A 23,801-nucleotide genomic window follows, 5' to 3' on the forward strand; every position below is an offset into this window, starting at 1 on the left:
TAATAAGTCCTGTAACTATATCTTGGTCTGGTTCCTTGTTAATAACTTGTGGTGGCGTACTTGGTGGTGTTCGCATATTTTGTGTAGCTGCTTGTGACTGAAGCTCCATATTTTCTTGGGGCTCAGGTCTATTTGTAATGGATGATGACAGAAAGTCTTCATCTGTAAAAACTGTTAGAGTACACTTAATTTTGGGAGCAAACCTTTAAAATGTTGTGTTGGCAACAATGACAGCAAGTTCCTGTCTTCAGTAACAACTGTCGTGTGTCATAGAATAATAATATAAGTCAAGTGTAATAAGAAAGGTATGGCGCCTTTTTATGTCTGTAACATTACGCCTAATATAAAATAAAATTAATTTTTAACACATTTTCCAAACATTATTTAAAGAACCTAACAAAAACGTCCCTATTAAACGAGAAAATGCCAGTTACACGAAAACCGAACTGTATATTTTTTAGAGTTACAGATAACGGCAAAACATTTCCAACAATTGATGGAATGTTATAAATTATCATTGTAACTGCTGGATGACTTGTCATCCCGCCATTCATCTGACTGCTAATAATTTGGTTGCAATCAATGAGAGCAATGCGGAGGCAAGGTCAAGAGAACAATACTATTTTCCTTGCAATAATCTATTACCTCAACCGACAAATGGGAATCGTGATTGTCCAGTATTAATAATACTGGACTTTTCTTAGAACATCTAATATTCTTATGAAAATGTTTCACATAAACTAAGAATTACACTTCCGTCGTCCATCCAGAAAGATGCTCGTTCCTATACATCCTGGTGGATGTAGTGTGGATGTGCAACTGAGTTTTCACTGGCATTCACTGCCAGACACACTGTCACCAATGTTCCTCGTTCCCCCGTAGTGACCGCCCCCACTTGCTTCATACCATTTGATCCTATTATTTTTGAAGGTTTTTGAACTGTAGTTACCCCGGTGTCATCTAAGTTGTAAATATCGTTTGCTCCAAAATTGTGCCTATTTAATACATTGAAGAGTTTGTCAAAGAATAAATTTACATTGTGTCTATTAAAGCTTATGGCTCGCATTAAGCTTGTACCCTGAGGGGTACGGATGGATAACTCTTTGTGGCGTTTTAAAAAATTTGTTAGCCAGTCAGCAGATACAGTCTCAAATTTGGTCCAGTTATCAGGAACAGTTACGTTATTTTTTAAAGCAAACTGAAAAGCAAGCTGTTTAAGATCTTTTGGGAAAGACCATGAATATCTTTGAACATTCAGTAACATAAGCTAATTAATTTTCTTGGAGATCAGAGATCTTCCGATTGTTTAAATATCCTGTGGGTATGGTATTAGCATTTGATAAAAAAACAAATTTTAACGAGACATGTGCTATTGTGCTATACATGTGTTCATAAAAAAAAATTTACGATTTTACTCCACTCACTATCAAGCCCAATTTTCTGGATCTTTTTGACTGAAGCTTTTTGACTTTTTTTCTGTATCTCTAAAGCGTTAGAAAATGAATCCCGTATTTGATTTGATTTCCCGTGGCGTTAGTTTTTTCTTGTATGTTCTCATTTTGATCTATAAAAATTTACAATTTTATTTACAACAAAATCTAGGTTACCTACTAATACACCTACACACATTTTCTTGAGATGGGGCAGGTTGTTACAGCAATAACAACTTGTCTCTTGAAAATAGTAACAACCTGCCCCAGGAGCCCATATTAAAAATAAATTGTAATTACTCATCAATCCCAAATATTTAATCTTGTACGTATAGACAATAATACAGTTAACAGTCAATAAAACATGCCGTGAAAACAATAAGTTACCTTACCTTGTAAAAATAGAACCAGCAAAAATTTAAACAATGTCGAAAATATTACTGAATGCTACTAATAACACAGAAATGGTCGGTCTAAGTCAGATGCTTAAACCACACTAACCAAAGTTCGTTAAGATGTAGTAACTACGTCAAGTTAAAGGTGCTGCCAGCTCGTTAAGTTGATTAAAATTAAATGTAATAACCTGCCCTGTGTAACAACTAACCTCGGTCTCCCCTATCTAAGAAAATGGTATGATTACTGCTAGATGAACCACTCTGAAAAACATTCAAAAATTAGAATAGGTGATGGCACTTAAAGATGAAGCTAACTGTCTGGCTGAATGACTTAGCCTTAGAGGAAGCCTTAACAAATATTTTTACAATATCTCAATAAATATATCTGTATTATAAAACTTTTATTTTTGTCGTTTTTAATGTTGCTTTTGTGTCTTCATGTAGCATCTTTTTTACCCTTGAAAATAAATGTACCCACTTATTGTTTGTTGTATGTGCAGCAAGTATAGAATTTCATATATTCTTTGAGATGGAAAAATTCTGTGGACCACACTGTGCTTTTTAAATTATCAGCTTATTAGCAATGCAGGAAAATCTACACTTGCTCTCCAAATGTGTTGTTAAATATTTACCTCCACAAGACCGTAAAAGGGAAGACAAACATACGATTTAATAAAGTATTGAATAATAATTCATCATTATAAATAAAAAGGAATGATTTATCTCTATTTATGTCTCAGATGCATGGAAAATAAACTAAGTAGGTATACCATCTTGCCCGCTTTTTCTGTAGTTATCAAAAAATTCTTTATCTCAGCCAGTTTAAAATATAAGCTTATAAATATTATTCGACAAGTTGTCTTCAGAATATAAAAAACTGGATAGTAGCAACTCGGAATAAAGCAAATACATATAAGTATTGCTGTCTGTATTAACAACTTCAATCAATGAAATCCTCTTTGATATATCTGGTTTTCTACCAGGTTGTATATCAGGAGATCTCATTTATGAATTATACTTCATAAATCTGATTTGAAACCAGATTTGAAAAACTTTTGATTTCATCCCTAACTATTAACACATTTGCCTATAGTTACAACAAAATTGAGTTAAAGAGCGACCTTGGGTCACTAAGAAACAAGCATGGTTATTTTACTTCCACTCAACTGAGCGTTCTTGAGAGATAATATTGTTGTTTTCGCCAACATATTCTGTTACTATTGCCTAACAAAAATGCAGTCTTCCCTTACTACGGCAACCCTTGATATGTGCCTTTTCGTCTCTCTGAATGTTCTTATCATTCTGTCTTTCTTAGCTGTATTTTAGATGAACTTAATCAATCGGGAGGGTAAGTATGATGGACTTTGTGTGGACATTATATTAGACAATTGATAAAAATACACACATAAAAAGAAATTTAAATATTTTGGTGATGCTACGACAGATTGGGAATAATTATTGTACACAATTTTTGTTTTGACAATTCTCTATATACTTTGCATTTAATATCTAAATATTAGAGAAATTTTACCTACATTTTAAGCTCAGTAAAGAATTATTACCCATATATCTTCTCTCTATGATTTTTCCTGTCAAGAAACATCCTTGGGTTTTTGTTTCATCACTTGTCTTGCTTTACCATGACACATGGATAATATCCTTGACATTTTTCCACAAAGCTATGTCTTTATTGATGTTATCAAAGTATCTTGTTCTGTTTCTCATCACTGGGCTTTAGCCATTGCTCAAATACATTTTTATTTTCTGTTAATTGTTCTTCATTCAATGGTATTATGGAATCTTCTGATTTTTTCTCTTTTATTTGTTTGGTACTTAAGTCTTCACTGTGGTTCTAGTTTGGTGGGTAAGAGTTTTTCTGTAGGCTTCATATTTTGCTGGTAGCATTCATTATCGAATTGAGTTTTCTGAATTAAACTTCTATTCTGTTTTAAGTATTTGTAGATCTAAATTTATTTATTGTGTTTGTTCTCCCTGTTTCTCTAGTTTCTATTAGTTTATTAGCCATAGTATTAGCTTTGTCAAGAATTTTCTGTCCATTTCAGTATTTGAAATCTCTTTCAACTTTTTTTATTTTCTTATTACTTTTACCTGATTTATTTATAATTCACATTTTTTTGACAATCAATTATTCTTCCTCCGAAAAAGAACAGCTAATCACAGTTTCATTGTGTGTTTCATTTAGAAATATCATCTAAAAAACCTGTTTTATTTTATCTGCTTCCAAATTATTAATTCAAAATACAATATAATTGATATACTGGATATATTAAAATCAATTACACCATTTTATATAATTAAATTAATATAAAGTGAAAATTATCACAAGTTTTAAAAATAAAACTAAATCAATTGTAAATACAGTCAATAACATCATATTTTTCCTAATTTTGCATTTGCTGAAGCTACATTCTAAAGTAATTTTGTCCCTTATCTTTGACTTGTATCTCTACTCTTATAAGTAATGCCTCTGCTTTTCAAATCCTTTATTATACTCTTCGGTAAGGTACCAGATACAGAAATGGCATAGACACCTCTGTTTAAGCGACCTACAAACCATTTATAATTAATTAAAAAGATTAGTGAAAATTTAAAATTGTACAGTGTTTAAATACTCACTAATTCTTTGCCATTTAGCCACCCAGCTATCATCTGGACACATCACAGAGATCATTCTAAAAACAAAGGATAATTAATTAACTTGACTACACACCAAGTTTGTTAACCATATTATATGTTATCTACTTTAACTCATAACAGCAATAATATTAAGTACAACACTTTTATCATACTTTTCAGAAGTAGAGCACTTTTTGCTTAATTGCCAATTATTTTCATAAAAAATTTGTCTGATCAACTTACCCATCAAAATTACTGCTAGTACAATCATAAACGTTATCGTGGCTGTTTTTCATTCTCAAGAATTCTTCACAATTGTCGCATCCTTCCTTCTCGAATTGGTCAAAATTCTACAAACACAAAAATGTGATTTAATAAAAATAAAAAACGGATGATCCAAAACTTACTTTTATAAGAGAGCATACCAAACAAGCTCTCAGACCTCTCAGGTCTCTTGGTATGGAATCTAAATTCATTGTAGACTTTCAGTTAAAAAAATATGTGCAAGATTTCTTCAAATCTAGAAAAACAATAAATAAATTGACAGAAGCATAACCTCACAATTCCTTAAATTTATTTTGACTTTTGACCATATCGATTTTTAGTAAACTGGTCCGAAGTTAGTCACTTTTACTTTATAATAAAATAGCGCAAACCATAGGCGGGTAGATAATTATTTAATGTAGCTAAAATTTACTCAAAAATATTTTTAATAACATAATTACTTAATTACAATAACAAATCGTTTTTCAGTTCAGCTCCGAATGTAGCTATAATTAAATGTAGAATTTCGACCTTTTAGAACCAATTTAAGCTGTTATATTTAAAATATTTTTAAAATACTTAATAATTTTACATTTTTCATGTGTGTATTTTAACAGCTTCTAGATTTATATTTTATTTTCAAAAATTGGCTAATATAATATCTTATTGTTTTCTAAAAGCTTTATATTTCCTCCTTTATGGCAAAATATGTGTTCACATGCTTGTTATTGTACTTATTTTTGGCGCTTAACACAAATATGCAAATATTATTCTTAATTGCAATTTTTCTTGGACTAGATACGCTGACGAAATGACATGGGAAGTGAAAAGAGTAGGGAAGTTTGCGCCGAGCCAACCTATGGCGAATCCCATCATTACTGTGACTGAACATACTCCAACTCCTTCTCCTGATTATTTAAGAAGACAGGTTAGTTGTTTTATATAAAAACTCTTCAATAAATAAGCGTGAACGCCTTTCGCGTTCTCAACGCAGACTGCATTTATTCATGAAAGAGTATACATGGTTACCAACCTTTACAGATGAGTAATACCTACCATTCAATCCAATATTTTGCGATATTCCAACAAAAACAATAGCAAAATTTAAGAAGAACCTATAGATCTCTATTATCCCACAATATACTATGATCCCATTCGCAATATAAGTTACTACATTCGCAATATAAGTTACACAGCTTACGTTATTAATAGGACTTAGACATCATTGCAATTAGTAATATAAGTTGCCTACCTATAGTAGAAGGCACAGTTAGAATTAGAATGCAGTGCATGTAAGATGGGCAATATATTTCTTACGGGTGAACGGCCTACCACGTTGCCGGTTTGCCTCAAGCGGCGCATCAGGACCGGATTTAAGAATCATAGCACTGGAATATACGCGCGCAGAATAATTTCATACGGTTGTATAAAAGACTATTATTATTGTTTCAACTAAAGCATGATTCAATCATCGATGTATGAATAAAAAAGTTACAATGTCGAACTAAATAATAAAATGAAGAAACATACTATAAAAAAAATAAAATATATCAAAAACTTATTGTTGATAGCTTATCTATATTTATCAATTTTCAATAGCTTCCATACATTCTTTGGGAAATAAAGATCATTATAAAGTCATTAGGAGAAGCGAATCAGTTTTAATTCCCATTGTCCACGCAAAGCAAACATGTCTCTTTGTCGATTTGTGTACTGGCCATTATACCAAAAACTTACTGGAAAAAACTATGACAGCTCAGTTCTATTTAATTTTCTCAAGCAGATGACAGTATCTACATCATGCAGCCGTTTGACTCTTAGTGTGCAAATAAAACGTGTGGTGTTAAATTTATATATTGAACTATCATCTGAACTTAAAAAAATGGTGACAGATTAACTATTACTATGAAAGAGTTTCGAAATGACATCTGCGAGGATGCCCAGTAAAGGGAACAGAAACCGGTACAAAAAAGGAAGGCAAACAGTTTCCAGTCAAATTCACATGAGAATAATTACGATGAGGGAGTGAAATCTCGAATAAGGAAACTTGTCTATGATTTGTTTTTGGAAAACATATCACCAACTGTAGACAGTATGATGAACATAGTGAAGGATGATGAGGACCTACCAGCTTTTTTAAAAACCACATTTTGTAGGCTACTAAATGACATGAGTTTTGAATATGGTAAAAGAGGTCGAGAAAAAATATATTATATCCTGAAGACACAAGTACCTCAGACAAATCAAAACATTGCGGAAGAAGGATAATGTAAACCTTGTTGATACCGATGAGTCTTGGACTAACGTTGCTGCCTTCAGTCAAAAAGGAATGGAGGGACACAACGATCAAGAATCCACAAGATGCCTTTATAAAAGGGCTTTCTACCGGATTGAAAGCTCCAATCTAAAGAGGGCCTCGGTTTGTTCTTCTTAATGCTGGAAGCGAAACTGGTTTTATAGCATGGGCCGAATTAACTTTCTTGGGTAAGAAGGAAACCGCTGGTTATAATGACGAAATGGACGGGAATCTATATGAAGAATGATTTGAGAATACGTTAATTCCAAACTTACCGAAAGACAAAGAAAACGTTGTCGTTTTGGATAACGCGTCAAATCACTTCTGCAAATTTGATTTCCCAAAAAAATTGTGGAGCAAAAGGCAAATCAAGAATTGGCTAATCGAAAAGAATATTTTCTTTGAGGAAGATTACCTAAACAGTAAATTACTGGATAATGCGACCGCATTTAGAGACGAGTACGACAAGTACAAAATTGAAACAATTACGGAAAAATATATGGCGTAAGATTTTAAGACAAACAACGTCGATTTTAAAGAAAAAAACGGTAGAATGGTTGATAAAATAATCTTACCAACGCGTAACTAAGGAGCAGTGGCATAATTATGTGGACCACGTCAAGAAAATAAAAAAAAAATGTTTGCGGTGGACAATTTGCAGGAAGATATTGAACCGGAGATAATTAATGAAGGAGCTGATTAAGAATAGAGTGGAGTAGAATGAGGACGATTTAGATATGGATTGCGATTAGTATTAATTAACGAGAAATATCTCAGATTTAATGCTCATTTGTTTTTTTAGTACTGTATGTACAGTACATTTCAGTTATGATCTTGTGCATTTTATGTATACGAGGTATTAGATATTTTATATGTACAGGCATTTTTTATAAAAGTAATTTGTTTTTTTTTTGTTTATTCTCTTATTTAACTCAGTGAAATTAATGAGTAAAGATTTTTGAAACGAAGACAATTTCTCAGTCTATCGCCAAACCTACCACTGTGCCAAAATGAGCGGCATCGCTTCACGCCGACGAACAACACTGTATTCTAACTGTGAGTTCTACTATAGCAGCAGAAACATTTGGTTCTAGGGATATACGTGTAGGCTACAAATTTAAATCAATTTTTAGTGATGGTTAAAAAAAAAAACATCAACATCAAATGTTATTAGTAATTATTACTAAAATTCTTAGAGAAAGCATGTTTTCTAACCATATAAAATATAAATTTACTCTATTTTCTTAATAGTATAAGATCTCACTGCAAGATCACTTCAGACTATAAATATGTAGATATTTTCAATTATCTTAGGATATATGAAAGTTTATTTGGCACTCTGTAATTATATTTTAGGGCTCCATGGATAGCCAACTCGATGCTGCGAGTCTATCAGGCAGTAAACTAGGTAACTGGCAAGAAAGAAAGTCCAGCTTAACTCGTTCACAAACAGATTCTAATATTACGTATGCTGGCGAAGATGTACCTGAGGCACCAGGCGCCACCTGCTATATAACTAAAGATGGTGATATAGATCTTCAAGTTGTATTACAGGTAAAAATTGTTTTTTTTTAAATTAAACATGATTTAATGATATTTTTTAGGCCGTTCATAGAACCTCAGTGAGAGAGAGCTCTTCTTGCACGTTAAGGGTGTTGGAAGTTATACTAAATATAATAGAACTAATAATGGACATGGGAGTTCTAAAACAATGCCTCAAAGAAGAAGCAATGGGCTCAACTACTAATCAACAAGATGCTTCTACACCTGACAAAAAAACCAGCAAACTCCAACAAAGTAGTACTCATGGTTCACTTGGTATTACCGATCCAGATAAGAATAAGCCAATATCTTCCCATAGACTTGTTATGAATAGCATTATTAGGTAGGTAGAAATAAAATAAAAATGCTTGAAATTCTGATGTTATCTCCCGTTGATGTTGCTCAAATATTGATTCAATTTTTAGAGTTTTGAAGCATCTGGGTTGTCCTCAAGGTTGTGCGGACGGCCAAAGAGGACCAGCAGCTGAATTTTTGAGAACCCAATCCCAAAATATTCTCGTCAAGCTCAACAGAGCTAGTCCTAAGCAATTTAAGTCATTTTTGAAGGATTACGTCAAATACGAGCCTCTGACAGATGTGATGGATTTCTTTCATTCTTATGTTGGTTTTTGCATTGATCCCAGTTCGTTGTTGTCTCCATTGAGTAAGACACGTTGCCATAGTTAATGAAAATAGCATATACGAAGTATATTTAATTATAATTTCAATTTTTTATATATAACTTGTTATAAATATTACACTTAATTTTAATGTAATATTGACATACTTATTGAATCTATCAAATATTTTTTCTTCATACTCACTTTCTTTAAAATCGTTTTTAACCGTTTTATCTGTATATTTAGAGAGTTATTCTGATCTATATTTATCTTCTTCTGCTGATTTTGATTGTCGCAGGTTTTAACTGGCTGGATTTTTAATGGAGGTTGAACTTTTTCTATATGCGGAGTTAAGTACCAATATTGCTATATATAAATAATAATATGAATATTTTTCTACCATTTTGAGTTGTTCAGAATGTTGTTAGCTATTGAATAAAACATTGTGGTCCCATAAAATTTATTTATAATTTTAATACGCGGCTAGCTAAATTATTTGCTTGGTCCTGAAAAACAATACTATCCTATTTGAGGTTTAATAATATTACGCTTGTCATCATAGTTCTTTTTTTGGAAATATAGGTTCAGGTATTCCAAAATTTCATTTGGCGTTTCTAATTTCTACATTGGTAATGAGGAGGTTCTGCGAGTATATTTTGGCATCAGAAATATTTTGGGAAACGTGTTTTATAAAAAATAACAAAAGTTGGCTAATTTTGCGCATCTATTGGCGCATTAGCGTTGGCTAGTGATAAATAACTCCAAACCTTCAATATATAGCTCCAACATGAATTAGAATCTCACTGATGATTTTCGTATAATTGCAACAACAAAAACATACCTACTTATCTCTTATTTTCACCCGTACAAAATTGAATTGAATAGGCCCGTTTGTGGCGGAAAGTGTTCACAGAGGCAAGACGTTATTATAATATGGTCTACGTTTATTTTCTTGAGTCCCAATCCTGTATTTTGAATATATTTGCCAATTTTTAGAATCGTTATAGCTAAAAACTTACTATATAACATAGGGTGAATGTATAATTGATATTTCAAATGTTTTTAATGAATACATTTTCTGTTATAATTAAATATACTTTATTAAATCAGTAACATTCGACATACTCAAACTAACATAAAAATCGCTTCTTTATACTAACTTTTTCGTATCTTATTTTCATTAGCAGTTCATATTTAACAAAATAGGTAATTTAATTAAAAACATTGTTTTATCTTATCAGTTTCTTAAAATTCTGTATAAGAAGTAATTTTCAGTCTTTAGTTCCTGACCCTAAATATTTTCACTATTATTTTCACGACAAAACAATAGTTGTTATATATTTGTATAATATATTAGCCATATTTGTATCTTTTCTTAATCGTTTTTGTTTTACTTTATTTTAAATATTATAAATTATCTAAAAAATAGTAAAATAGACCAGGGCGAATCTGTTTTGAAGTACATGTGGGAGGTGATATATTGATTGTTAGAGGAATGTAATAACTTCAATAATAATTTCGGAAATTGTCTTAAGTGGAAATTAAAACGTCAACCTTTAACGTACTTTAACCTTTAATTGTGGCTTATTCCCATTTAAATAGTAATTACTTTTTTAAGAAGCATCTTTCCAATCTTTTTCAACGACGTTTTTTGAAATTAACTCTCGGTAACTATTAAACTAATAGTTACCGAGATATCCTATTTGTTTATAAGCCAAAAATTGATTGCAATTTAAAAAAATTCCTGATGCCGATTAGATAATCCGATTTCAATTACATAAAGTGCGTTGGATAGGCAAACTGCTCTTTTATATGTAAAAAAAATTATGTTATTGTAAACTTCTACACAGTTTAGTTTTTACTGTGTAAGATTTTAAAGAATTTCGTAAAGAAAATTAGATTGCAAATTATTATTCGAAATCTGTTGAATCGATTTTAATGAAATTTGGTGGACTATTTTATTAATCTAGATTTTCTAGGCGAATTGCGAAGATTGAGTAGTAAAAAAACATTGAATAAGAAGAGGCTTTTCTCCCGATAAGTCAATAATTATTAATATTGAACACAACAATTTATCTCACATCCAAATGTAGTCTTTTTTCACAAATCCGCCCTGGTCTAAAATTCTACATTATAGAAATACTAAATATTTTAAAAGTTCAAATTTAAAATAGTATACAGAGTGTTGTTTAAAATAGTATAAATTTTGTCGTTATACTCTCTTCATAATAACATACCTATCGTTACCTCTCTTGACAACGAAGATATCCGTTTCCTGTGTACGAGTTAATCACCCTGTACATTTATAATGCCATTTAAAATTAAGTATGGACTGCTTCTTATGTGCTTTACTTTGCTATGCTGTGCTCCCTAATAAAACTGGTCTTAAGTTCCTGCTATCTCACTTTCTGAGATTTTCATCATCTTAGAGTAGAAAAAACGTAGAGACAATTTTAGAGAATTCTTGACTCGAAATGACTAATACAGTTTGCACAGTGCATTATCAGAAAATTTAATTTTATATGAATTTCAAGTGTTCAAAAAAAGTTGGTATATTATATAGAACAGTGGTGGATTGTATATTATTAATTAAACTATTAGAGATGATAGAAGTAAAACTTCTAAAATATTTTCATTCATATTTAGCCTATAATTTTAAGAAGATAAAAAAAGTAAATATTATTTTATTATCATCACAGTTCTTTTACGCTTAGAAGTGTGAATGATCCCTCATTGAGCTTTGTATCGGGAAAATATTCACTTTCGTTAGTTTGGAACTATTCAGAATGCAAAAAAGCCGTTTTGACCTCGGCGGTTCAATTTTGTCAAAAAATAAAAATTAATTGTTTTCAAAGTAATATTTTATTGATTAGTACCGTTTTGCGGTAAAGATCAGTCAAAAAACTATTAATATAAGAAAGATTTATCAAGATCCCATCACTAGATATACTTATTGAAATGTAAAATAAATGATGAATGTAGATGTGCAACTGAATATCATTCAGACAAGAAACTGTCAGGGTTTTTGAGAAAATTTGCAAATTTCAATAGACCAGAAGAGGGGTTCTAGCAAGTCACAAGACACAGTATCGCAAAGTGGTTATGGTACCAACTTTGGCACAGGCCTTGGTGGCGGTGGCATTAGAGGCATTGAAGGTACCATCATGTCTCACGTCTTCAAGCCACTGGTGACGCGGTTCGTCGATTCGAGCAAGGAAATCAAGACGCCGGAGAGTCTAGTAAGATAATTTTTTTATCAATACTCCAAATATCACAAATGATTTATTTTAATTACTTTGTTTGTTTTAGTTGTGTTAAATTATTTTCTGGACCACTTAAATCCATTTTTTTCAGTTCATCTGTCCGTCTTGATTTTGTTCTTCTGCTACCAATCTTTCTCTAGATTTTTTTAGTTTTTGGTGGTCATTCCAATGTCTTTCTCGTTCATCTGCCATCAATTTTGCCACGTGAATATTACAATACTACTTAATTCTTCTTCTTTTTTAACTCTAAGGCTCATTCTAAGTATGGTCTAATAAAGAACTTTCTTCCATTATTCTGTACTTACAGCACGTTGTTTCCACGTGAAAACGCCCACCTATTATCATATTCAGTATCGCAATACTGTTACTGAGGGAAGGAGGACATTTTTTTAAAGAAGTCGTAAAGTATATTGCCCTTAATATTGCATCCTGAAAAGGAATGTGTTGTCAAATGATAAAAGTTCTCTACAATTTTTAAACAAATGAGTTAGCTTCTGCCATATTGGTAGCAATACCCAGTTTAAGAGATCAGCCAATAAAGAATCTATATTCCTGTAGTTATATTATAACTTAATTGTACAAGTCGCTTTCTTTTTTGTTGCAAGCGGTATGTGGATGAAAAGATTATATTATTTTATTATAATTTTTTTAGACGCTGTATTGTGAAATCAGACAATTGATGACATATGTCAAAGAAGGGCATGGAAGTATATTTAGAAGAGTAGCTTTAAGTGCTCTTATCGATTCAGCAGATAAACCAAGCAAGAAAGAGGTCAACATGCAGACAACACGAGTAATCAGGTAAGAACCAGGTTTTTATTCATCCATTCATTCATTCATTTCTTTAAGTTCGGTTAAGCATTCGGTGAACATTTAGTAAAAGTATTTCGACCACATAATTTTGTATCAAGCTCTACAGAAACTCAAGATATATGGAGGGTAGTAGACGAGCCGATTCAAGTGGAGTCGACAGTAGAGAAATTTACACACAGCGTATTGAAATGTGGCATCATGGAAGAAATCGAGTCGAAAAAATCTCCTAGCTAGGATCTTTTAACGGAAAAAGCTACAAAACTTTTGATGTCTTACAAAAGCTAACTAGTAAGGTTAAGATTTGTATTCTGCAAATATTCATTGCTACTTTAATACTTATTTTCCGCAATAATGGAAAGTAAAGGAAGTCACATAATGGTGTTGAAGCTAGGCAAAAAACTTAAAAATTATATCATATAGGCCAATCAGTATATCTGTAATTCTTTTCAAAATATTTGGGAACTGGTTGTTAAAAAGACTTCAACCCATTCTAAAAAAAGATCATACCTGATTGCCAGTATGGTTTCTGATCGATACGGGAATGTGTAGAAAATAGACGATACAGTTTAACAGCTTTTCTGGATATAAGTCAGGCTTTTGATAAGGTCTAGCACACTGATCTACTCTATAAAAGCATACCTCCATAAAAGCATCTACCGTATAGATTTTATGGTGTGCTTAAATGTTATTTTAATAACATATTTCCAACATTTCAGTAGACGCAGCTTGTCTAGGAGACCGGTGGGAGTCAATGAAGATCAATTCTAAAGCCAATCGGAAGCTTTCGAGTTTCTTCGGCTGTCTCCTTCTTTTGGTAGGTACAATTGTCGACTGTGTATCAGAGTATATATTATATAACAAATATATACTCTGGGGGGTATATACAAGTACTCTGAACCAGTGGACCTTGTTAGTCTAGACAAGTAATAGAATTTTGTGACTTGTAAGGAATTGTTTTATAATAAAACTTTATTTTTCAGATATTATGGATTATGAACAAGAGCACAAAAGATTGTTAGCACTTTTTGAAGACGTTTCGACAGGTGATGAGTATGATGATGAAGAGTAATCGGAAGAAGAAGATCATGTAGAAGAAAACTTAGAGGGAAACGATACGGATCAGCAAGATGAGGAATTAGATGATGACACAGATTTTGCCATTGGTCTATATTTTTTGGGCAAAGATAGTAAAACATAATGGGCTAAATCGAAGTAAAAATATTGTTCTGCAGCTCCCGGGTCAAAACAATATGTCAGACAGAAAACCGATATTTTAGATATCTGGAACAATCTATTTGATACTGATCTGTTGCAAATAATTGTTGATGGGACCACTACTAAAATAGAAACAGAAAAACAGAAGTTCAGTCGCCATCAAGATATATACCCAATAATAATATTGATGAAATTCGTGCCCTTTGAAGTCTTTTATATCTTGCAGGTGTAATAAAGGCAAGTCGCCTTAATACAACATACTTTTGGAAAAAAGACGGCACTGATATAGAGGTTTTTCGACTGACAATGAACATCACAACATTCAGAAATTCAGTAAGGTACATGCACACTGATGATATCAATTAAGGCATGATAGAGTTAGTTTCGATAAATTAGCGCCAATAAGAGATTTTATTTTATCAAGTCGAACGAAAATCAGACAAAATGTTTCTCTCATTCGCAATAAAATGGATGGACTAAAAGTTGGAGACTTTTAGTAGACGGTGCTCGTTCCGCTAGTACATACCAAGTATAGATACACATACCAATAGATACGGTATAAAAATATTTGCACTGTCTTATACGAAGTTGTTTTAATCCAGTAACATGAAAGTATACGTTGGCAAAAACCAAGTGGGTGGTCTATACTATCTAGACACTAGTACCAAGGCAGCGGCGGAACGGGCCTATCAACATCTTTACGGATCTAAAAGAAATGTTACCACCGACAATTGGTACACCAGCGTTGATCTTGAAGAAAAATGGTTTAACTCTCTTAGGAACAATAAAAGTAAATAGAAGAGAAATTCGTGCATATTTCTCTAACAATCAAGGACGACCTATTGGCTCTAGTATATTTGGGTTTGGTTCAAGAGGAACACTAATATCATATAAACAAAAAAAAAACAAAAACGTTATATTCCACTATGCACCATGGAGACGACGTTGATCCTGTATCTGAAAAACCGGAAAGCATATTAGCGTATAACAGCACAAAAAGCGGTGTTGATACCGTAGATAAATTATGCGCACAATATGATCTAGCACGTTGTAATAGAAGATGGTCCCGTTTTATGTATAGCCTTTTAAATGTTACAGCAATAAATTCCTTTGTTATTTACAATTGTAACATTCCAAGTTCCACAAAGACCCGAGGAGAAGTTTTGACAAATTTAACATTTAGTCTTATATACAACCACCAAAAGAATCGAAGCCAAAATGTCTATATACCCAGGACAATAAGGATTCGACTAAAGGAGATCTGTCACTTGGATGAAGATGTCGTGTCAGTTCAAAGAACTCCGGGAGCAATTGGTAGGTTTGGTGGCTGTGGATGGAAAAAAAATCAAAAAATTAAATAATTTTGTTCAATTTGTAAAAATTATCTTTGTTTTGTTAATGTAAATCTAATTTGCAATGATTGTAACGATATTGCGGCTTAATTTTATTATGTTTTTTGCCATCTCTTATATTTTTTTATGATGTCAGTGAAATAATGTTTTATTTTTGGTTAAGATAGTTCTTGAAGACTGATATGTTATGTTCTAATTTTAAATTAATTGTAATTTATTGTGTAGTAAAAAAGAGAATAAATCAAACTATTACAAAAATTTGTGGACTATTTTTTGTGCTACGTAAATATACATTTAACATAAACAAAATATGTCAATAATAATAAATAATGTAAAAAAAACTACAAACAATAGATTATTTTATTGAAATTTAAACAAAATGCATCAAGGGGACTATTTTTATGACCAGTCTAATAGACCTTGTGCGACTACTGATATACAAAATTAAACTGCGTCTACTGAACGGCTAGTTAGGCACCAAGAGGAATGCACCGATTTGTACTCAGTTTCAAACAAGTAACGTAGCCAACGTATTTATAGAGTAAATTTTTGTTCATACACATTATTTTTCTTGAAGACACATGCACCATTCTGAGATAGAAGAACAACAAGATGTTCCAACTGACACCCAGTCGTACACCGAAGATAGAGGCACACGAAAATCGTTATTCAAAAAAAGAAGTACATCATCAACTTGTCCAGTAAGTATTTACACATAAAATAACACGCATATTTCAAGATTTCTATCCTTAGTATTGAAGTAATTTATTCCCTGTTTTATATTATTTTTATTTTTGTAATTTTCAGAGTTTACTTGAGACTGAAGCAGAAGAACTTCCAAAAACGAGTCAAAGTCCCATTGGAAACATCAGAAAAAAGCATTATATACTAACACCAAGACAAAGCGAGAGAGCATTGGGCATTGCTCTAGAACCACAACTATCTATCAAAGCCAAAAAATCTAAACTTGGAGGTCTAGGTATGTGAATATATTTTCATTATTTCAAGAAATCTTTAAAAAATTATCTTACGCATAACTAAATACATACAGATTTGGAAAAAATTTTAGGGAACATAGGATTTTTAATACAATAACTCAGATCCTCTAATTTGCAATTAACCCAGATATTACTACCGTCCTTTTAAAAGGCAGTGTAAATTATGCGTAATTTAGGTTAGTACAGCTACCAACTGATAGATGGCTCTAGATGGAGTGTTTTCAAGAGCCAGCTTTCGACAAGTTTTAACGATTTTAGTGCGCGCACATGCTGTAATTGTGAGGTTATCTGTGTAAATTGCCAGGTTTTGGACTACAAAATGGATGCTTATAATTGGAGGTAACGGAGGACTTATGTACGTATATTCTTGGCTCGAATAGTTGTCACGTTGTTTCAAAGGCTCGCCGCTTGGGATTTCATTTTGTTCTTTTAAAAGGACGGTAGTAATTAGTACTACCAACGTGCGTATTGTTTCAGGAGGCCTCTCAAATTGCATGAGCTATTAGAAGAGCTTGATTCTGATGAAATCCCAGTCCCTCCAGATGGTTTGATCATAATTCCCCCAGAAAATGCCAATGATGATGTCACCGATTGCGACTCCGGCGATGAAGAACTAACTACAATAAATAATTTACCGGGTAGTCAGTTGAGAAACGATGTGGAACTTGTTTTTGACAACGCGACTGAATTACCACAAGATTCTGTGAATTCCAGCCTACCAGAAGAAGATTCGGATGATGACAATATACCATTGGCTTTGTTTCTTTCCAAGGAAAAGCTGCCCCATCAATAAGAGAAGAGAATATCTGCACACTGGATTCAAGGAGACTTGTATCAACACCCTGATTGTACTTACTGGAAAACTCAATTTGGACCGAAAATGACTCAGTCGCCGATGGAAATTTTCAATTTGTTTTTTGATGATGAAGTCATCAATTTGGTTACCGAATACACTAACATCTACGCAGGACAAAGAAATCTTTTGAACGACATTACTCAAAATGAGATTCGATGTTTTATAGGCGTTCTTGTATTGAGTGGTTATGTGGTTGTGCCGAAAAGGTACATGTACTGGAAAAATCGTGACGATTCGCACAACGCAATGGTGGTAGCTGCTATATCTAGGGATAGATTTTCCCACATAATGAAAGTTTTGCATGTTTGCAATAACTTGTCATTAGATAAATTTGATAGATTTGTCAAGATGCGACCCCTGTTCGACGTAATAAACAAAAAATTTATACAATTTTCCCCTTTAGAACAACATCACAGCATAGATGAGGCAATGGTTCCGTATTTTGGTCGCCATCCCACAAAACAATTCATCAGGGGAAAACCAATCCGTTGGGGGTACAAAATGTGGGTAGAAGCCCTTCGTCTGGGATACATAGTTTGGTTTTCTCCTTACCAAGGTAATTCCACTACAATACCTGAACAATATAAAGTCCTTGGATTGGGTGCATCAGTAGTTCTATCCTATGCAGACAGATTGAATGAAGTATGGCCTCAAAGGCGATTCCATCTTATTTTTGATAATTATTTTACTTCTATTCATTTACTGCATGAGCTAAAACAAAGAGGCATATTTGGTACAGGCACTGTAAGGGAAAATCGCACCATGAAATGCCCTTTACCCTGTTCATCTATTATGAAAAAAACTGAACGTGGTAAATACGAGTATCGTCGTGATAAAAATACAGGAATAGTGGATTGCCGCTGGCATGATAATAATATCGTTTCTATTGCTTCCAATTTTGTACCAGTAATGCCTTGCTTCTCTGTAAAGAGATTTTCACAAGCAGAGAAAAAACATATTCAAGTTCCTCAACCAAATATTGTTAGAATATACAATAACTTCATGGGTGGCGTTGATCGCAGTGACCAGAACATCAGTTTATATCGAGTGTCCATAAGAGGAAAGAAATGGTATTTTCCCCTTTTTGCTCATTGCGTTGATATGGCTATTCAAAATTAGTGGCAGATTCACAAAACTCAAGACGGTAAACTGGATCAACTTGAATTTAGAAGATCTATTGCAACTAATATTTTGGAAACTTTTAAAAAAGAAACAAAACGCTAACCTTCTAAGCGGAATTCGAATTCGGTAGCCAATTCAAGATATGACAGTATTAACCACTTGGTTCTTTATCAAGAAAAGCAATCGCGATGTGGATATTGTCACAAAAAAGTCCAGTTTTTGTGTGAAAAGTGCAAAATACCTTTACATCCAAAATTTTGTTTTAAATCCTTTCATTCTTTATAAATTGATACTAATAAAATATATATGATATCTGGTACCCTATCCCTATATTACTACCGTCCTTTTAAAAGAACATGTCAAAACTTGACAGGTATCGTCATAAAAAAATATATGATTGTGTTTTTTGGTTCCATATGCTATAATTTCCATGAAAATTCGAAATTAATTCAAAATGTTAACAATAAAAGTTTCAGTAATATCTGGGTTAACCAGTGTACATTTTAATATAACGTCGCAATGTTTTATAATTAATTCATTTGTTCGACTGGAGTCTCAATTCATGCCGCGATGCTGCCAGTGTAAGTGTAAAAACAGAACACAGCTAGAGTGCATGTCAAATTCTCCGAAAACGTACGTATTTATAAATGTAGATATGGAATTAAAAATATTATTTAACTAAAAAAATGGTTGTTTTATTGCCAAAACGGCTTGAAAAAAAGTAGATTTCTAGAAATAAAAATAAAAAGGAATTTCAAAAATAAAATAATAATAATACACTCTTTTTAATTTGAAATTATAAACAATATTTGGAATAATAAATGTATTTAAGTATAAATTTAATAATTCAAATAATACCTAATGAACACAAATAAAATTGATGTTAACAAAACATTATTTATTATGTGCACAAAACCGGACTTTCAGGAAAAATCGGTAGATGAAGCAACACTGTCGGCGTGCCAGATACGCTACTACAAATCGCAGAGGAGAGGTAATCCAGTGGAACAAATAAATTAGTCAGAAAATATCGCGACGTTATATAGAAATTTACACTGGTTAATTGCATATCAGGGAATCTTAGTAAATGTATTAGAAATCCTATGTTCCGTAAATAAAATTCCAAATGTTATTGGCCTTTAATTTAAAATATACTAGATACATCTACTTGGATACAGTTGGATACATCTCACAAATAATTTACTTTTAATGTGTAATTTTTTTTCTTTTTATAGTAAACTGGTTCAAAAAAGGTGAAACTTCATCCATCGACGAACTGGACAATGTCGATAACGGCGACTCATTTACCGATACATCCAGTTTTATCAGACAATCTTCCAAACATTACCAATCAAAAGAATCTGGAAGAAGGTACGATCTCCCACTAATCCTCTTAACATATATTTCAGTAAAACTTTATTGCAGCAATGTAAGCCAGAGCATACAAAAAGCGAAGCGACGAATGGAAGACAAATTCAAATTTGTGCTGAAGAAAGGAAAGAAAAAAGACGGAAGCCAAGAAGAGTCTGCTGGAGGATGTAGGCGAACGAATTTTAAAAAATCTACAAACATAAAAAATATTTATTTTGTAGATTACAGTAGAAAAAACTCGATGGAATTGGGCGATAATTCTAGAGAGTCTGAATTTGTAGTTTTAAAGGAAAGGAAATTGGTGTCTACCAGTACGGTCTATCAGGGTGTTTGTAGGTTGTCATTTCTGTTAGAAACGTGTCCGCCGGGATCGGTTCCCGATGCACACTTGTTGGCTTCTGTTTTAGATTTGGTAAGTAGAATATTTGTGAAAAATTAATAATAGTTCACGAAATACTCTTACACATCATACAGTCATTGTTTTCTTGGCCTATCTAACTCTAATTAGGTATTTTCCGGTATTAAATTACTATATCTTTTGGTAAATATGTCTTTTTCTGGTTACATGAGTAGGTACGAACAAAACATACTTACTACGATAAATATCCTTACCAAAAGTTAATTTAAAAGTATGTTTTAACAACTGATCATTTAGCTTTTTCTTTGAATCCACTTTTTCAAAAAAATTTGTAGGTGGGAAAATTTTTCCCACCGCCCAAAACTTTAGCATATTTTATACCTAAAAAGTCGTGACATATTGGTTCTATGTAATTATTTTATTGAAAAAAACATTCAAAGAATTAATTTACTTTCAATGAAAGTTCCTAAAATAATGATTAATGCACAAAGGTACCTGGCATAGCGAATACACATATTTGTTTCTTTTTTCTGTTGCTTTAGTGCTACAGAGTCTATACCTCTTATAGGTTTTGTTTTTATTCGGCATAAGATTACCGATATTAGTTGGTCTGACTTATTCTGGAACCACTCGCTTGTTTGATAGAACAAGACATGTCTGTTTAGTTTCTTTCTAGATGTATTTCCACAAATGAGCAGCAAATATACTACTATCAAATAGTTTTTTCCATTAGACGAACATTTTTCTGACTCTACATTATGTTCTGTATTGTTGGCCTTCTCCTGGGATTGAACAACATCTTCTGGGATAAATTAGTCAGGATAGCTTCATTTTCTATATCGCCACTACTTGCTCAACAGTTTTTATCATTTTTAGAATTTACAGTGCAATCCATTAATTCCTTTTTTTTTTGTTTGGCTGTATTATCACAGTCTTGATCGAAAATGATTTCATTGTCGAGTAGGCTGTTGAGTTTTATCTAAATTCTACATAACTGTAAGAAATTTAGTAATTAGTTTATGACAGAAAGAGTTGCAATGAAAAATATATTTCTAGCTTAGAAATAACAAAATATTTTGGTAAGTGGGACGTATGTTTGCCACTAATATATCCCAATATAAAACTGTCTAAAACAACTAAATTGGTTTTATAAACAAGTAATTATGATAAATGCCTTTTATATTTCAAACTATATACGAAATAAATCCTATTACTTTATTCTTAATCTAAGTATTAAAGTCTCACAAAACTGAATAAGACATACAGCAAATTGACGAAAAATCCCAACTGTCACTTAAACGCTAATTAACATCTGTACAGATTCTCTCTATAACTACGTATCTATTTGGTAAGATGGCAGCACTGATAATGTTTGGAAATTCTTATTCTCATCGCCCATAAAACGAATCTTTGATGATGGGAATTTATTTTACCCACCGCCTATAAAACAGTTAAACAAAATAACGATATCTAGACAAGGATTTTCCGCTATTCGATTTTATTATAGTGAATTATGTTTCAAATTTTAGCCCCACGCAACAGTAATCGCAAGGGCAACTCTGCTACTGGAATGCGCATATTTCGTCCACTGTTGCAACAAAAACCAGTGGCCCTCTTGGATGAAGTACAACCTGCCGGTTTATAGACCATCCGGGCCGATACCGGCCCGAGGTAACAGTACGACCGGGCTCAGAAGATCACACATTATGCAAAGGGCAGCCGGAAAAATGTTTTATCAATGGGCAGAGGTAACGGCGACATTATTACGATAGATTAAATATTTTTAAGTAATACTTTTGAATTATCAAATCTGTTGTAGAGTTTGGTCTTCGTCTGTAGATGGCATGCAGTATTCTTCGATGCGTGTTTATATGATCTATGCTATGTATAGCTGAAATCGTAAATTAATTAATTTTATATTATCTAGTATATTCATAAAATATAAAGCTCTAGGTATGTAGCATAAAAGTACAACTTTTTCAATATTAAGTTATTTATTCTTGTTATTTTGGTCAGTGATATATTTAGAATATAAATAATAGAAACCACTGCAGTGTTTTAAAGTCATTTTGTTTACTTGGAAATAACGCGTATAAAGAGAATAATGGTAAAAGTGTTTTAAGGTATCTGAAAATAAATTTAAGGTATTTTAAACACTTTTAGTAAGACGTTGAGAAAGAGAATAAAAACCTGGAATTTAAACAATATAAGACAACAAAAAAAAGCCAAAATTTTTAAGAAAAAAGTTAAAAATCGTAGCGTATTGGAGAGATATTACAAGAATTTTACGGAGATAATAAATAATTTACCGGCAGTCTATACATGATTTGGTTTTGCTTTACTTGATGCAAAGTCGTTTCGTTTAAGTCAATGTATTGTTATGTCACATACCCTTGATTACGGCTGTGCGCTTTAGCGAAGTCCAGAATTCTGTTTTCACGACCTTCTAGAATTAATGCAGTTCTAATCGTCCAATAAGCTGTCTTCTAGAATATTTTGTTTTCAATATATAAGCCAACCAAGGCGGCCTTTGATTATGAGTGATTAGCGATTCCACATAACAGCGCGAATTGTTTTGTAAGCGATAAATATTAGTTTAACTAGTTATTGTAATATTTGTTATTAAGTGAGTTTTGTCAGAAAACCGTAACAACTTTTGTTAGAAGTAATAATAATAAACGAAAAAGAGAGACAAAGATGAAGGAAATTAGAGATATGATTGCCACAATGGAACAACGTCATCAGAAAGAAAAGAACACTAAAGAGATATGTCATCAGGAAGAATATGAAGCTAAAGGGAGACGTCGTCAAGAAGAAAAGAGCTGAAGAAAGACGTCGTGAGGAAGACAGAGTAAGTTGCTCGTGAGTCTTATACCAAAAATAGAGACATCAAAAGCGACTAAAGAAGATATAAAAAAAGAAGTCGAAGAAGTCCAAGAAGATATCATCATCATCATCAGTGGTGCTACAGCTCTAGTTGAGCCTTGACCTTCCCCAGTCTATTTCGCCAGTCGTTTCTGTTCATCGCCAACCGTTGCCAATTTGCCGCGCCGATTTTCCTTGCGTCCTCGTCCACACCGTCCCTCCATCTCAGTCGTGGTCTGCCTCTACACCTATTTCCCACTGGGACCGATAATAGAGTTCGTCTGGGTGGGTAATTTTCATTTGCTCTTGACACATGTCCAGCCCATCTAAGCCTACCTATTTTTATGAAGGATATTACATCTCTACCATTTACTATTTTTTTATACTTCTCGTACAATTCGAAA

At 32.5% G+C, this 23,801-nt stretch overlaps 2 protein-coding genes across 4 annotated transcripts in view; one reads left to right on the plus strand and one right to left on the minus strand.

The window, feature by feature from the left end:
• Positions 1-23,801, plus strand: part of unc80 (unc80, NALCN channel complex subunit) — an 87,124-nt gene that overhangs the window by 25,107 nt on the left and 38,216 nt on the right. For all 3 annotated transcript variants that reach the window (XM_072535961.1, XM_072535963.1, XM_072535964.1), the window contains exons 15-27: positions 3,141-3,173; positions 5,525-5,654; positions 8,379-8,576; positions 8,627-8,907; positions 8,990-9,228; positions 12,236-12,423; positions 13,100-13,248; positions 16,405-16,528; positions 16,635-16,806; positions 20,039-20,174; positions 20,229-20,341; positions 20,396-20,586; positions 22,062-22,280. In XM_072535961.1, coding sequence (XP_072392062.1) covers positions 3,141-3,173; positions 5,525-5,654; positions 8,379-8,576; positions 8,627-8,907; positions 8,990-9,228; positions 12,236-12,423; positions 13,100-13,248; positions 16,405-16,528; positions 16,635-16,806; positions 20,039-20,174; positions 20,229-20,341; positions 20,396-20,586; positions 22,062-22,280 — 2,173 coding nt within the window. The remainder of the gene's footprint in view (positions 1-3,140; positions 3,174-5,524; positions 5,655-8,378; positions 8,577-8,626; positions 8,908-8,989; positions 9,229-12,235; positions 12,424-13,099; positions 13,249-16,404; positions 16,529-16,634; positions 16,807-20,038; positions 20,175-20,228; positions 20,342-20,395; positions 20,587-22,061; positions 22,281-23,801) is intronic.
• LOC140444220 (transcription elongation factor SPT4-like) lies at positions 4,093-5,053 on the minus strand. Its single transcript, XM_072535966.1, has 4 exons — positions 4,870-5,053; positions 4,706-4,812; positions 4,463-4,518; positions 4,093-4,392 (listed from the first exon to the last, which is right to left on the minus strand). The coding sequence occupies exons 1-4, from the start codon at positions 4,936-4,938 to the stop codon at positions 4,274-4,276; spliced, it is 351 nt and encodes a 116-aa protein (XP_072392067.1). The 5' UTR covers positions 4,939-5,053; the 3' UTR covers positions 4,093-4,273.

Source organism: Diabrotica undecimpunctata, chromosome 6 (assembly GCF_040954645.1).
Source record: "Diabrotica undecimpunctata isolate CICGRU chromosome 6, icDiaUnde3, whole genome shotgun sequence".
Classification (NCBI taxonomy): Eukaryota; Metazoa; Arthropoda; class Insecta; order Coleoptera; family Chrysomelidae; genus Diabrotica; species Diabrotica undecimpunctata.

Coding starts and splice junctions, on each gene's coding strand:
- LOC140444220 (XM_072535966.1), bottom strand. CDS start 4,938: ATGAATTTAGATTCCATACCAAGAGACCTGAGAGGTCTGAGAGCTTGT. Junction 4,813..4,869: donor TGGTATGCTCTCTTATAAAA/GTAAGTTTTGGA, acceptor TTGTGTTTGTAG/AATTTTGACCAATTCGAGAA. Junction 4,519..4,705: donor ACTAGCAGTAATTTTGATGG/GTAAGTTGATCA, acceptor CTTTGTTTTTAG/AATGATCTCTGTGATGTGTC.